This window comes from Electrophorus electricus, chromosome 6 (assembly GCF_041902795.1).
Source record: "Electrophorus electricus isolate QZ-2024a chromosome 6, ASM4190279v1, whole genome shotgun sequence".
In the NCBI taxonomy this organism is placed as follows: domain Eukaryota; kingdom Metazoa; phylum Chordata; class Actinopteri; order Gymnotiformes; family Gymnotidae; genus Electrophorus; species Electrophorus electricus.
The window spans coordinates 26,542,100-26,554,150 of NC_137502.1; the positions used below are offsets into that span (position 1 = coordinate 26,542,100).

A 12,051-nucleotide genomic window follows, 5' to 3' on the forward strand; every position below is an offset into this window, starting at 1 on the left:
TGTGTGTGTGTGTATATATACATGTTCTCTGTTGCAATGTAGGGTCAGTATAACACCAGTCCACCCACACTTTTTTCCCACATGCTGGTGCACTCACACTATATGTTGCCAGCCTCTGATCCAAGCCTGTACCTCGCTCACATCTCAGAGCTAAACCCAGCACTCAGTAAGGAAAGTGAGAGGGTAACACAAACACACACACCCACGTGAATTCATTGGTTAGTGAGCCAACTTTGGCTGAATTTAAGGAAACACTTGAACTTAAGGAGTTGGTTTGAACAGTTATACTGAACTCATCTTAGGACAAACCAGTTTGCTTGGGAACCAGAGTCCAGCCAGTAGCAGATGTGGTATGAGTAGCCTCATGTGGAGGCCTGGGGGGTGGAGTTACAAGGAAGAACCAATCAGCAGAATTTGCCTCAGCTTGCCCCAGGATAAAGCCCCAAACCCCTCTTTTCTCTGCACCTACCCCAGACAGCAGTTATTCTACCACTTCCTTACAGGTGGAGAAATAAAGGCTTCTGTGGACCTTGTAGGTGGAGAATACATTCCAGGTTTCACAACAGCAAAAAAAAAAAAAATTGATCCAGTTTATATAATATATGGAAAACATTAAATCTGCACAGCTTTATGGAGAGCCTTTTTGTTTTGGTTATGGAGTAGATTAGAAATGAAAGTTATGGGGACTATGTGCTTGGATATGGAACTAAAACCAAAAACCACTGCACTTGTTTACATACAGCACCATGTAAACATACACGGTGTTTCAGATTCAGAAGCCGGGAAAAGCTCTTACAGGCTTGATGGGGAGTTTTTCTTTGGCTCAATTTTTAACCTAAGCTATACTTAAAGCAACATGGGGCAAAGCATTAGCACCAGCAATGCCTTCTGTAGCCTAGCAAATTACACCTGCCAACATTTTCGACAGCCAAGACATCCTTCTGCTTTGTGGGTTTGCACTGTGACACCACTGAAGTAGCAAAACTTAAGTTTCCTTCCATCACTGACCAAACTTAATTGACTTCAGATTACAAAATATACCACAAAATAAGCAATGAGGAAAAAAAGATGCGCAGAGCACCATTGCCAATAGGGAAAGGGAACCTTGGCCCGGGTCAGAACTTTAGGCACTGAAAGGATGGTGATGGCTACTGTAACAGAGGTTTTAAAAAAGCACTGCGATCTCGGTCCAGTAGCGTGTTCTGCACCACAGTTAGTGAAAACCAGCCCAAAGGCCCCATATCCATGACAACTGGGAGCATCAAATGCCTTGCTTTTTTTCTGGGTATTTTAGTCATAATCTGTTCAGAAAATTGGCCCCTCAGACATCTTTTAGTTCAAAAAGATCACTATTCATCAAGACTAATCCCATCTCCTGTAGCAAATTAGCTCAATTTTAAAAACTAATTTAGAAAATGAGTTTCAAAACTGGTGAAAAGAGTGAGAGAACAGGGATTGCAATGAAATGAAGAGGGGGAGGGGAAACTAAAATTACATCAGTTACACAAGAGAACATGATCCAATATGTTGTTGGACTAAACAGCCCCTGTGCGACTTTTAACCTCACTCCACTAAATTCACTTTAAATTACACCGTTTCCGCAGCCAGCTTTTCTTTGGGCCATCCATGGTTGCTAAGAAACATTAAAACTTTCACGCTGTGGAATAAATTATTTTGGAGATAATGGAGCACATCATTTAAGTCTGTTGGTTCATCTCCTTAAAAACACAATTGTGTCCACACTCCACGGACGAGCGTCCGGAGCCCCGCTACACCATGTGTGTTTAATGGAACCAGGAGGCCGGCATGGCTCTTTGGAGAGACTTTGCTCCAAGAAGGCTACACAGGTTAGTTAACAACCCCGCAAAAAAGGGGTGTGGGTACTTAAACGGTTTGCCAGAAGCTGGCCAGCCAGCCTCCCACGACCTGCTCATCGGAGATAAAGTCAATTAATCATGAGCTTGGGGTGTCACTGGTAACCCCAAAGCCTCGCGTTGGCATAAATAAACACAAAGAGCTAGCAGTCAGTAAAGACGGCGAACAGGAACAGATGAATGCCACAGTAGTGATTTTATTTGTACAATAGGAAATATGCTGTGCATTGCCTCTGATCGGCAAACGCGAAGCATTTTTACACACTGTAGCCTGAACCCTCACTACCACGTCTCTCGTACACCTGAACGAAGCACAACGGGCCTCTGTTGGGCACAGACAATACTCTGACGCATCCCTGCAAGAACAGTAACCTCTAAAATAGAAAGTGGTCCCGGAAAGGCAGAAAACTCAAAATACCAAAGGAAAGAACGAAAGTGTTCTAGGAGATTACTATTCCAGCAAATGCCCAAATGAAAGACATATGGAAAGAGCAGACTTAACTGCTGCTTTTTAGGTGCTTGACATTTAACAAGGCAATATGGTGGTGGTCATATCAAAACCACACGCCTAAACCACTGTCCACATCAACAAAGTTACAACATTCACAAGAGTTCATTAGAGTAAGAGTTACACACCTCAAGACCAAGGACATAAAAAGAACCTTAAATTTAAAATAATAATAATAATAATAATAATAATAATAATAATAATAAAATAAGAAGCCCCCTCCAAGTTTGTCCATCCTGGGTTTGTGGTTCCATTTTTGCACTTATAGCAGCCTCCTGCTCTAATACCAATGAATACCAATTTCTAATGAAATTATGATGTCCATATGAAGCAAAAACAAAACCATACATATAAAAATGTATTTCAAAGACAAGTCAAGCAGACAGTGACATGTAACTGTTCCAAGTTTGGAGCTTAGGGTCAGGATGGCTGGACCCGCAGTGGGCCGTGTTCTGCAGTTTCGGAGGTAGTGAGGGTCCCCACATTTGAGTCAAGTTTGCGTGCCTGCAGCCTTGCCCCGCTCGGCCACAGAAACCCCGTGAAACCCGCGCGTACCATCCGGGCCCCTGGGGAGCCGCACCACACCTGGGGGAAGACCATCCGCGTTCTGGATCTTTCTTCCCAGCATGGGACTCCCGACCGGGCTACTCTCCTGGCTGGCGACCTGCTTCCTGCGCTGGACCCAGGGGCTTCCGGAGGGAGTCAGGCTGCTGTCTGAGGAATAGTCCGCCCAGCGTCGGCCCGGCTCGGGGCTCAGCCTGCCCTCGCTGGCAAGGGGAGACTTGCCGGAGTGGGGAGCCTTGCGTTGGGAGCAGGGGCTGGCCCGGGGGCTGTTCCAGGGGCTGGTGCGCGGCGACACGGCCGGACTCAGGTGGAAGTTGGGGCCTCCGCTGACGGGGCTCAGCTTGTTGCACGAGCGCGACTTCCGGGTGAGTCGAGGCGAGGTGGGGTTGCTCTCCGTCTCTGAGGAGCTGCAGGCCGAGTCATCGCCGTGGTACTGCAGTTCACGCACGCGACTGTTGAGCGAGCGGCTCTTGCGCAGCCCGCCGCCGCCGGCCTCCTCCCGTGGCCGTTCTTTGGGCGCCTTCTTTTTAGGCGGCTTGGTGCCGATCAGTACCACCTTCAGCCCCAGCAGGCCTCTGCCATCGCCGTCTCCACCCAGATAGGCCTCGTGGGCCCTCACCGCTGCCTCCACCTCCTCAAACTCCACGATGGCACACTCCTCGGTTCCCAGCTGCGAGTAGCGGGCACTCAGCTTCTTCAGGTCAGGGGGCAGGTCTTTGCCAGGCTTCAGGACCCGCACCGAGGCGATCGGGCCGTACGCCCCGAAGGCCTTCAGCAGAAGCTCCATGAGGCGCTCCTGCTGGGCAGAGCCGGGGCTCCCGTCGCCAGCCCCGCCCCCCCCCGCCAGAGCCACGCCCAGCTCGGGCCAGCGCTGCAGCTCGCTGAGGAGCAGCATGCGGCTGGGCAGCGATTCACTGGCGAACACCGGCACTGTGGTCCGGCGCCGCACCTTCCGCCCCTCCTCGTTCAGCTCCAGCAGGGTGGACTGGCGCAGCGCGTATGCCGTGGTCCTCCAGTCCCGCGTCAGGTGCTTCACCTCACACACACACACACAAACACACACACAAACACACTTCAGTGCTCACTTACTGCACCCTTCAATTCATGACACTAACTGGGTTTATGAAAATGCAAATAAGGGATGTGGAATAAGTCTTTAAGAAAACGGACACGCAGTCTAAACTGATCCGGAAACAAACTGATCCAGCTTAACTCCTCATTTAATGCCTACTACGTTTGCAAAGAAGAGAACTACTTCAGCGCCTGTGCTCTCAGCCCACTCGTACTGCAGTGTTAATTGCCAGAGCAACTTCTGGCTTGCTCATAATTGCTACGGTAAAACATCTGTTGAGAATGCTTCCACATGGCCCAAACAAGAGAGGCGTGTGTGGTGCATTTTGCCTAGCATCTGTTGTCTCTGGTGTCCTTGCTTTGATGACGGTTTGAGGGTTGCATCAGATAAGCAGGAAGTGGATGTTAGGGGAAGTCAGACTGCAGCTTGCAAGTTTGCCTTTACGTGGGGACCGCCTATAACAGTTCATCGTGGCTGTAATACTTCTACTGGCACACAGGGCAACTGCCTAAAACACTTTCAGGAAATTCACACCGATAGACATTTAGCTGACGCTTTTTATCCAAAGCGACTTACAATTATGACTGAACACAACTTGAGTAATTGTGGATTAAGGGCATCACTCAAGGGCCCAACAGTGGCAACCTGGCTGTGAAGGGATATAAACTGGTAACCCTTTGATTACTAGTCCAGTACCTTAACCACTGAACTACCACTGCCCCCCCTATTTAAAATGTCGGGGCAATCAGCGCCGCCGGAAAGAATAAACTGTTGAGCTGAGATGCACTGTATTCAAATGTTAGATTTCTTTCTAAATTAAGACTTGAGGTAAAGTGCATGTCCACCTCCCTGACATGCCAGTAGATCCCAGCACAGATGGGTCAACACCACCAACCTTCTTGAAGGACGTGAGGAGCTTGACGCTGACGAAACCGAGCTTATTCCTGCGGACGTGCTTGAGCAGAAAGGCGTCGTGTTCCAGGTTCTCGTCCGACAGGTAGAACTCGATCTGTGCGATGAGCTTCTGGGTCAGCTCGGGGTCGGGGGGCCGCCAGCTCTCCTCCTCCAGCTCCCCGCCACTAGTGCCAGCACCACTAGGCGGGAGGAAGAAACTAAATGACTCGCGCCAGGGGAGTAACCCTTTGACATCGGGCAGAAGTTGGTGGTTTTGGCAGAAGGGGCTTCTCAGCAGACTGCAAACCCCCCCCGAAAATCTATTCCATTCTGCCTTAAACGCTGCCAAGTGCCCAGCACAGCGCGCCAAGGCCTCGCCATCTGATGACCGCGCAGTGACGGATAAACACATGGTGCTCCACGACTGTCGAGCGCCGCAGCAACAGGGGGAACGCTCTTAAACAACTCGGCGCTCCAAACATTTCTCTATTGTCCCAAAGTGTCTTGATTATACAATATGCCTACTTGATTGATCGCAAAAAAAAATTCTTTAAAAAAAAAAAAAAGTGTCCAAGAATGAAATATAATTGATGACTCACCGGCTTCAAGCATCCTCCCACGCCCTTTAAAAGCGCGAGCGCCTAAACAGACTGCTCCAGCGGATATTCACCCTTTTCAACGAGTGCAGTGATTAACGCAGCGAGTGCGCGAGAGGAAAACCCTTTACGGACAAAAAGGCGTCATATACCTCCCACACCACCACTAGGCAATGAACTGCACCGACATAGCCTAACGCGCTTCACGCGACGTGCACGAGGAACAGTGCTCTGGGCTGCACTCCCAGCCTATTCAGAAAACTTGTGACAACTTGTCAGAAAGCGGCCTCGTGAAGGAGGCAGGATTCTGCGAAGTGTGCGGACTGCTGAATGCCACACGTTCGCCTAGGGTCAGCAAGCAGAAAATAGCCAGGTGTGACGCAGGGGAATTAAAAGCAACAGGTCTGGTGCCATTCCCAGAGCCGACACGCGCCGCCTGCGTCACCCACACACCGTGCACGGGCGCTCGCATAATCCCTTAGACCAGATTCAATTCCAGATGGATTAGTCTGCAACTTTTAGGCAACCCATAAGTCGCAAAAGCTTATTTCTCCTTCTGTTACTGAATGCAACTGATGACTATGTTGCTTTCGATTAAAAAAAGACAACAACTTTTATTCATTCACGAAAAACATAACGAAGTGTGTCCCCACCTAGATTTATCATGCTTCGCGATTTCGTCCTCACTGCAGCTGCCTCCGTGAAGATCTAGGTTGTTGGAAGAGAGCTCTTCGTCCGGCTCCTCGTCCTCCGCTGCTTGGATAGCAACGGTTATCGTTACCTGAGTCCCCATTTCTTGCAGGTGGTTGTCCACGCTAATTACGTCGACAAGCGACCGAACGGAAGCGCCGGACAGCGGTTCGAGAGAGCTTGGCGATTCCGTAGCAGCACTCATGACAGTGGGGAACGTGTCGGCTCTCGGCTCGTCGGCGTCTTTGGTAGTGCTTCGCGGATTGCCGTTTGTGTTCGGCGGGGAACCGGAATCGGCGGCGTAGGACGGATATAAAGTTCGATGCTTTTGGCACCAGCGCCTGCGGATGGCGAAGGGAGCCCCCAAGATGCGCTCCACAGCGTGCCAGAACTCCCAGATTCTGCCCCACGGAAAATCCGCTGGCGGCGACGCGGGGCTGTCAGCAGCTAGCGAGACACAGCTAGGAGGACGGGAGGCGGCAGGCACGGAGTCTTGTGCTGTTACTTCCTCATATGTAAGAGGTTTTCTACGTTTGAGACGAGCCCTAGGATTGGGCAACGGCAAGTCTCCGCACTCATCCCCAACCCACCAGCAAAAGCCTAACCTCAGCCAAGAGGGGGGCAGGAGGAACGAGAACAGGCGCAGGAACGCGTTCACTAAAGCTTGCATTATTGTGCTTCTCGCTCGCTCGCTCGCTCTCTTTTTTAAAAATTATTTTTTTTTTTTTACTCGGAAGGTCGGTGACGCTTTTCTCAGATACCCTTGTAGGTGTGGCAAATTCATAATTTCACGTGAAAGCAATTAGAAGAGGCAGCTCAGCAATCAAACGGTTCGATCCACTTCCTCGTGCAAATTGGTTAATAGGTTTTGACATTGGATCGCGACGTATGATACATAATGTCAACATCAGTATTATTTGGAATTCTTTGTTTGATCAGTTTGAAATCTTAAGTTAAATATTTTTCGCTCGAAAGTCGTATAATTTTTGCATAGCAAAAACTGCATAACAAACCGGACTGAGTGAATGGAGTCTTCCATTCATAAATAAGCATCACAAACCGCCCCGCACCGCCGCTCATCTTGTGCAAAACGTGTTGTGCAGACGTAAAGTTTACGTTTTCTGGCCAGCAGGATAGACTATCGGATTTTTTGGGGGGGGTTTTGTGTGTGTGTGACTCGTGCGGCTGCGAAGGCGTGCACCTGCGCTCACAAAAATCCATTCAGTTCCCGAGAGGTCCGTGTGTGCACGTTGCCACGGCCAGAAGCGAGGCAGCGGGACGTCGCGTCAGCTCTTTAAAGACCAGCATGCTGATGGACAGAGTCCGCGCTGTCGCGTACGGTCCTCCGTGCACAGCTTCAGACTGAAAGAGCTAAAACAATCGTTCGAAAAACAGGCACTTGGAGCTCACCCCAAGCCAGCCTTTTGTTGTCTAGATTAAACGTAACGCCATTTTAAAACGCTATGCGCAATTTGTGTGTGTGTTCATAGACAAAGGCGGTTAGGCTGTTTGTTAATGCTCCGTTTATACATGTATGCTCGCCGTGCGCGATTGGCTCATGGCAGGGCTGATAGAGACTTGTTGTTTGGCACAGAATGGAGACCCATCACTAGTGCACAGGTCAGCCAGCACTCAGCATCCGACTGCAGTCATCGTCTTGGCTTGTGGGCCTCGCCGCGTTTAGCGGCTCTGGCCCCAGGTTTTCTCATCTCCTCCAGGCAGCAGGCTGCGTGCCTCTGTTTAAATCTTCCATTTGACGGCGTGCTGTTTGGCTGCACGTGGTGAGAGAGCGGTGGTGCGTGTCCCTCCCTCTCTCTGACTCAGTCGGGATATTTATAGATTCCTGTACCCAAGAGAGCTCAGATCGGCCAAGTCCCCATGTATAATGCATTACAACAGACAAATTGCATCGATCTCATGATCTCATGTCTTAGAAGTGTTTGTGTGTGTTTCTGTGTGTGTGTGTGTGTGTGTGTGTGTGTGTGTGAGAGAGAGAGAGAGAGATAGAGTGAGAGTGAGTTTGTGTGTTAATGTGGAAGAGTGCAGAGATTCAAATCATCTTCATAATTCCTGCCCTCAGGCAAACAACCTCATTAAGGTGAGAGTGCTTACTCATCTTTTCAGATGAAGAGGCACTTCCATATAAAAGGATAATATAATAAGACCATCATACTGCAGAATAACTAACCTTTCATGCGCCAAAACCCCAGGGCACTGCGTTGCACAAAATAAAAATAAATAGGCAACTTTGCCCATGATGTGAGGGCCTCATCAGTCTTCTCACGTGTGACGAATTTGACGGGTCTGAGTCTGAGGCTATGTGTTTATCTTACATGCAGACGATGGAAGCACAGCATCACTGACGTGTAGTTGGTTATTGTGCGGGGGGGGGGTTACACCTGATGTATTGGCTATGTCATGACTCATTGCATGTCCAATTAAACATGACACAGAGCAGAATAATGTTACTTACTGCATGGTAATGGATCATTTATAAACAACAGGTATTCAAATCCGAGATTCAGGTCCTACAGGGTTACACCTCCCTTTATCTACAGGTTTACACCTCCCTTTATCTACAGGGTTACCACGCCCCTTTATCTACAGGTTACCACACCCATTAGCTACAGGGTAACACCTCCCTTTATCTACAGGGTTGCCATGCCCTTCATCTACAGGGTTACCACGCCCCTTTATCTACAGGATTACCACGCCCCTTTATCTAGGAGTCAGGTGTGATGATAGATTGGACAACCAATTACTTGAATCATTTACTCAACTACAGGGGATTATCAGATCCAGGACTGGATTTGGGTTTGAGGTCCATGTTTGAATACCACTGTTATAAACTAATAAAGAATAGATCTTTAAAAAAAAAAATGGACTTTTTGGGCACAAGGAATTTTCCAGTTCAGACAAGGACATATAAGAAATAGAAAGCAGGTCTAGTTGCAACCCTAAGAAATAGAAAGCAGGTCTAGTTACAACCCTAAGAAATAGAAAGCAGGTCTAGTTACAACCCTAAGAATAACACGTGTAATAACTTCTGTCTGCCCGTGACTTATTATTTTGTTCTCATATCTAAAAACAGGAAATCCCATCATTTCAATTCCAACACATTCAACAATGCAGTGCTGGATTTAACAACAACCTTTATTTTGTTTTTTTTTTGTTTTTTTTTTTAGATATATAATACCCAGTAGGTATACCATGCCTAATTATTACTGGTTCTTAGGTCATTTATATCACATATTTAATCATAAATCACTGGTTTGGTTTGGATTGGTTTGATCTATATCTGCAGCAGGCAATATATTAAATTATAGTTCATATAACTCAGCTTTGTATGAGATACAAGGCTTTTCTGAAAACAGGCTGCAACAGGCCAACCTTTAACTGAAGAAAGGTGGCAAAAGAAACATTCCCTAAATGAAGGGGTCAGGAATATGTAAACAAGATGAGTAACTTCATTCTTCCAGCTGAGCTCTTCTGACACACCCATAACAGGTCTGATAATACAGTCCTATAGTACCTTATTAGAGAATGATCACTTTGCCTCGAACCATGGCCCACAACAAACGTGGAGGAACCCTCTAATATGCTCATTGTTTCTACTCGGAACCTTATTGCGTGAGGCAGGATGTGACTGTAACTAACCAGTTTATGTTGGTTACTAAGGAAACAGGACGGTTTTTGGAATTGTGGTTTGCATAACGTTACTAAAGCTTTTGAAATATCTAACGTGAATTGTTCTATTAATAATTCTCATAATGTAACGAGAGAACTAAGTCACTATTTCTGTCAATATGCGTTTAGAGTGACAGGACGGTGTCTACATAAAACAAGCAAACGAACAAAAAAATTTGCTACCTAAATTAGCAAACTAGAGTTAGCTAAGTAGTGGCAGGTTAGCCAATAACACAGGCAAGGCGATACAATAGCTCTGCTTCGATATTACATTCCCTTTCTGGCGTTGGACACATTTAACTGCGTTATCGCGCGTTTATTTGTCGACATGGGGTCTCATAAACAGCAGAGCAGCAGTCTCTCAAGCCGCTCCCTCACACCCACGGTAAGAGCCGGCGGAGAGCTGCCAAGTGTGGAAACAATAGCTGAGGCAAAAAAGCTGAGTCATAGACACGCGTGTCATCTAGCCATCTACAGTTCACAAAAGAGCCACCAGATGGTCATCTTTTGCACATCAACGTTTACAGTATAAGTTTTCCCAAAATATTTGATTCCAAATAGGTTTAATGGCTATTCAGTGTGTGTTGTATGTTGACTTCCCCTAGTGCGCTGATTGTATGCTGGTGTTTCCCTTTATCACTCCCACAGGTAAAGAGCTACAAATTCCACCTGGCAGCGGTGAAAACATTACTACCTGATAGACCCATACAGAGACCTGTGAGTATGCAGTGAACTAGTTGTGTATTTCCTCATATTGGTATCTGGAGTGTCACTAAGGTAACGGCTATAATGAAAACGGGTGCCAAAGATTTGTGTTGGAAGAATTCACTATTTACAAGCTGCAATTTATTTGCGGCCTTATGTGCTTCGCAGATTGACCTACGGTTGTCAAAACACCCCACAAAAGCTAACATGGACGCCCTCAGAGCTAATCCATCAAGACAAGGTATTTTAGCACGCAGCATTACACCGTAGCTACTCTGGGACAGGTCTGTGGCTCAAACACTGCTCTTTTAACAGTGCTCTACCTTAATGTGTCTTGTGCAGCAAGAATTTAAGGTTGCCAGATTACTTCTACTTCACCCTCCCTGATCTGGATTTATCCATGTGGTTTCTGCAGACAGCAGGCCAGCTACGCACTGCAGACCCCTCCACCCACCAGTGCTTGCCTTTGTAAATGAGTTGGTGGGGCCAGAGTGGACTCTTTTGCCCCCTGCATGGGTAAAAGGAGGCAGAGGGTCCCCAGCACACAGGGGCAGAGCTCCTCAAGCCGTAGGCAGTGCAGGAACGACCTACTCCCTCAGCAAGGCTCCTCTCCTCCTGCGCACTTTCGGTGGGCATCTAGAACCTTCCCTGGGGCCAAAAACAGCTAATCAACCACTGCAGGGTGCACAGAGAGCCACCTTATATAACCTTTCTGCATTACAGTGTTATGTATGCAAATAACCAAAATATACATTTATTTATACATCAATAAACATTTATTTGTAAAAGTTCAATCATGACAGTGGTTAGTGATTTCAGTAGATAACTAGCATATTTGGGGTGTGTGTTAGTGTCTCGTGAAATTCGTGACTATGAGTACAAGCCTTAAAATATTTACTACACTTGTGTTGGCTCTTCATGTGCTTTGCTTTTGCTAGCCACATCTTGTGGTTGTGATTAGTATGGTTGTGAATGGTGTGAACGGTGTGTATGCTGCGTGTGTGGTGTCGTCGCCGCTCTAGGCGATGCGCTGGCGATGAGCAACAGGTCCACCCCAGCACGCTCCAGGGATGACTGCTCTCCCAGCCTGGAGCGTCTGGATCTGGACCAGTACGTCACACACCTGAAAACCCAGTTTTGTGTATGCGGGTCCATATTGTCTACACAGGCTGACACTGTTCAGTGTCCTCCAGCCTCAGTCGGTGCTGAACCTCTCTGTGAACGTTCAAGTCTGTTAGAAGCTGAAGCAGGTGCTCTGGCTGTGTGACAATTGCTTGACAGACTCGCTCATTAATGAGCATAGAAATCAGACAATAATGAGCCACCAGGGGGCAGCAGAGTGCTGGGAAAGAGCACCTTTAAGCCCAAGCAAAGTTGGGTTGTTAAGCATTTACTGATCGATCAATAGATTAACACTACATCTCCTTTAATGGAAATAATCCTTGAAAGGCTCTGCATTAT

The 12,051-nt window shown here is 47.5% G+C and overlaps 2 protein-coding genes across 11 annotated transcripts in view; one reads left to right on the forward strand and one right to left on the reverse strand.

Annotated features, from left to right (window-relative positions):
• Nucleotides 1–2,051: 2,051 nt before the first annotated feature.
• On the reverse strand, nucleotides 2,052–6,883 carry larp6a (La ribonucleoprotein 6, translational regulator a). Of its 2 annotated transcripts, none has more exons than XM_081716161.1 (3): nucleotides 6,162–6,883; nucleotides 4,914–5,112; nucleotides 2,052–3,976 (listed from the first exon to the last, which is right to left on the reverse strand). In XM_081716161.1, the coding sequence occupies exons 1-3, from the start codon at nucleotides 6,866–6,868 to the stop codon at nucleotides 2,873–2,875; spliced, it is 2,010 nt and encodes a 669-aa protein (XP_081572287.1). In that variant the 5' UTR covers nucleotides 6,869–6,883; the 3' UTR covers nucleotides 2,052–2,872. The 2 variants fall into 2 exon arrangements, with proteins under 2 accessions (XP_081572287.1, XP_026876319.2); XM_027020518.3 differs by having other exon boundaries at nucleotides 2,052–3,982.
• The window catches only part of LOC113583445 (thrombospondin type-1 domain-containing protein 4), a 71,751-nt gene continuing 66,320 nt past the window's right edge, over nucleotides 6,621–12,051 (forward strand). For 3 of the 9 annotated variants that reach the window (XM_081716137.1, XM_081716141.1, XM_081716138.1), the window contains exons 1-5: nucleotides 9,861–10,270; nucleotides 10,534–10,602; nucleotides 10,759–10,831; nucleotides 11,006–11,218; nucleotides 11,613–11,700. In XM_081716137.1, coding sequence (XP_081572263.1) covers nucleotides 10,214–10,270; nucleotides 10,534–10,602; nucleotides 10,759–10,831; nucleotides 11,006–11,218; nucleotides 11,613–11,700 — 500 coding nt within the window. In that variant the 5' untranslated portion in view covers nucleotides 9,861–10,213. Of the gene's footprint in view, nucleotides 6,760–9,858; nucleotides 10,271–10,533; nucleotides 10,603–10,758; nucleotides 10,832–11,005; nucleotides 11,219–11,612; nucleotides 11,701–12,051 lie in introns of those variants that run through there. The other 6 variants (XM_081716142.1, XM_081716143.1, XM_081716146.1 and 3 more) reach the window with 6 other exon arrangements.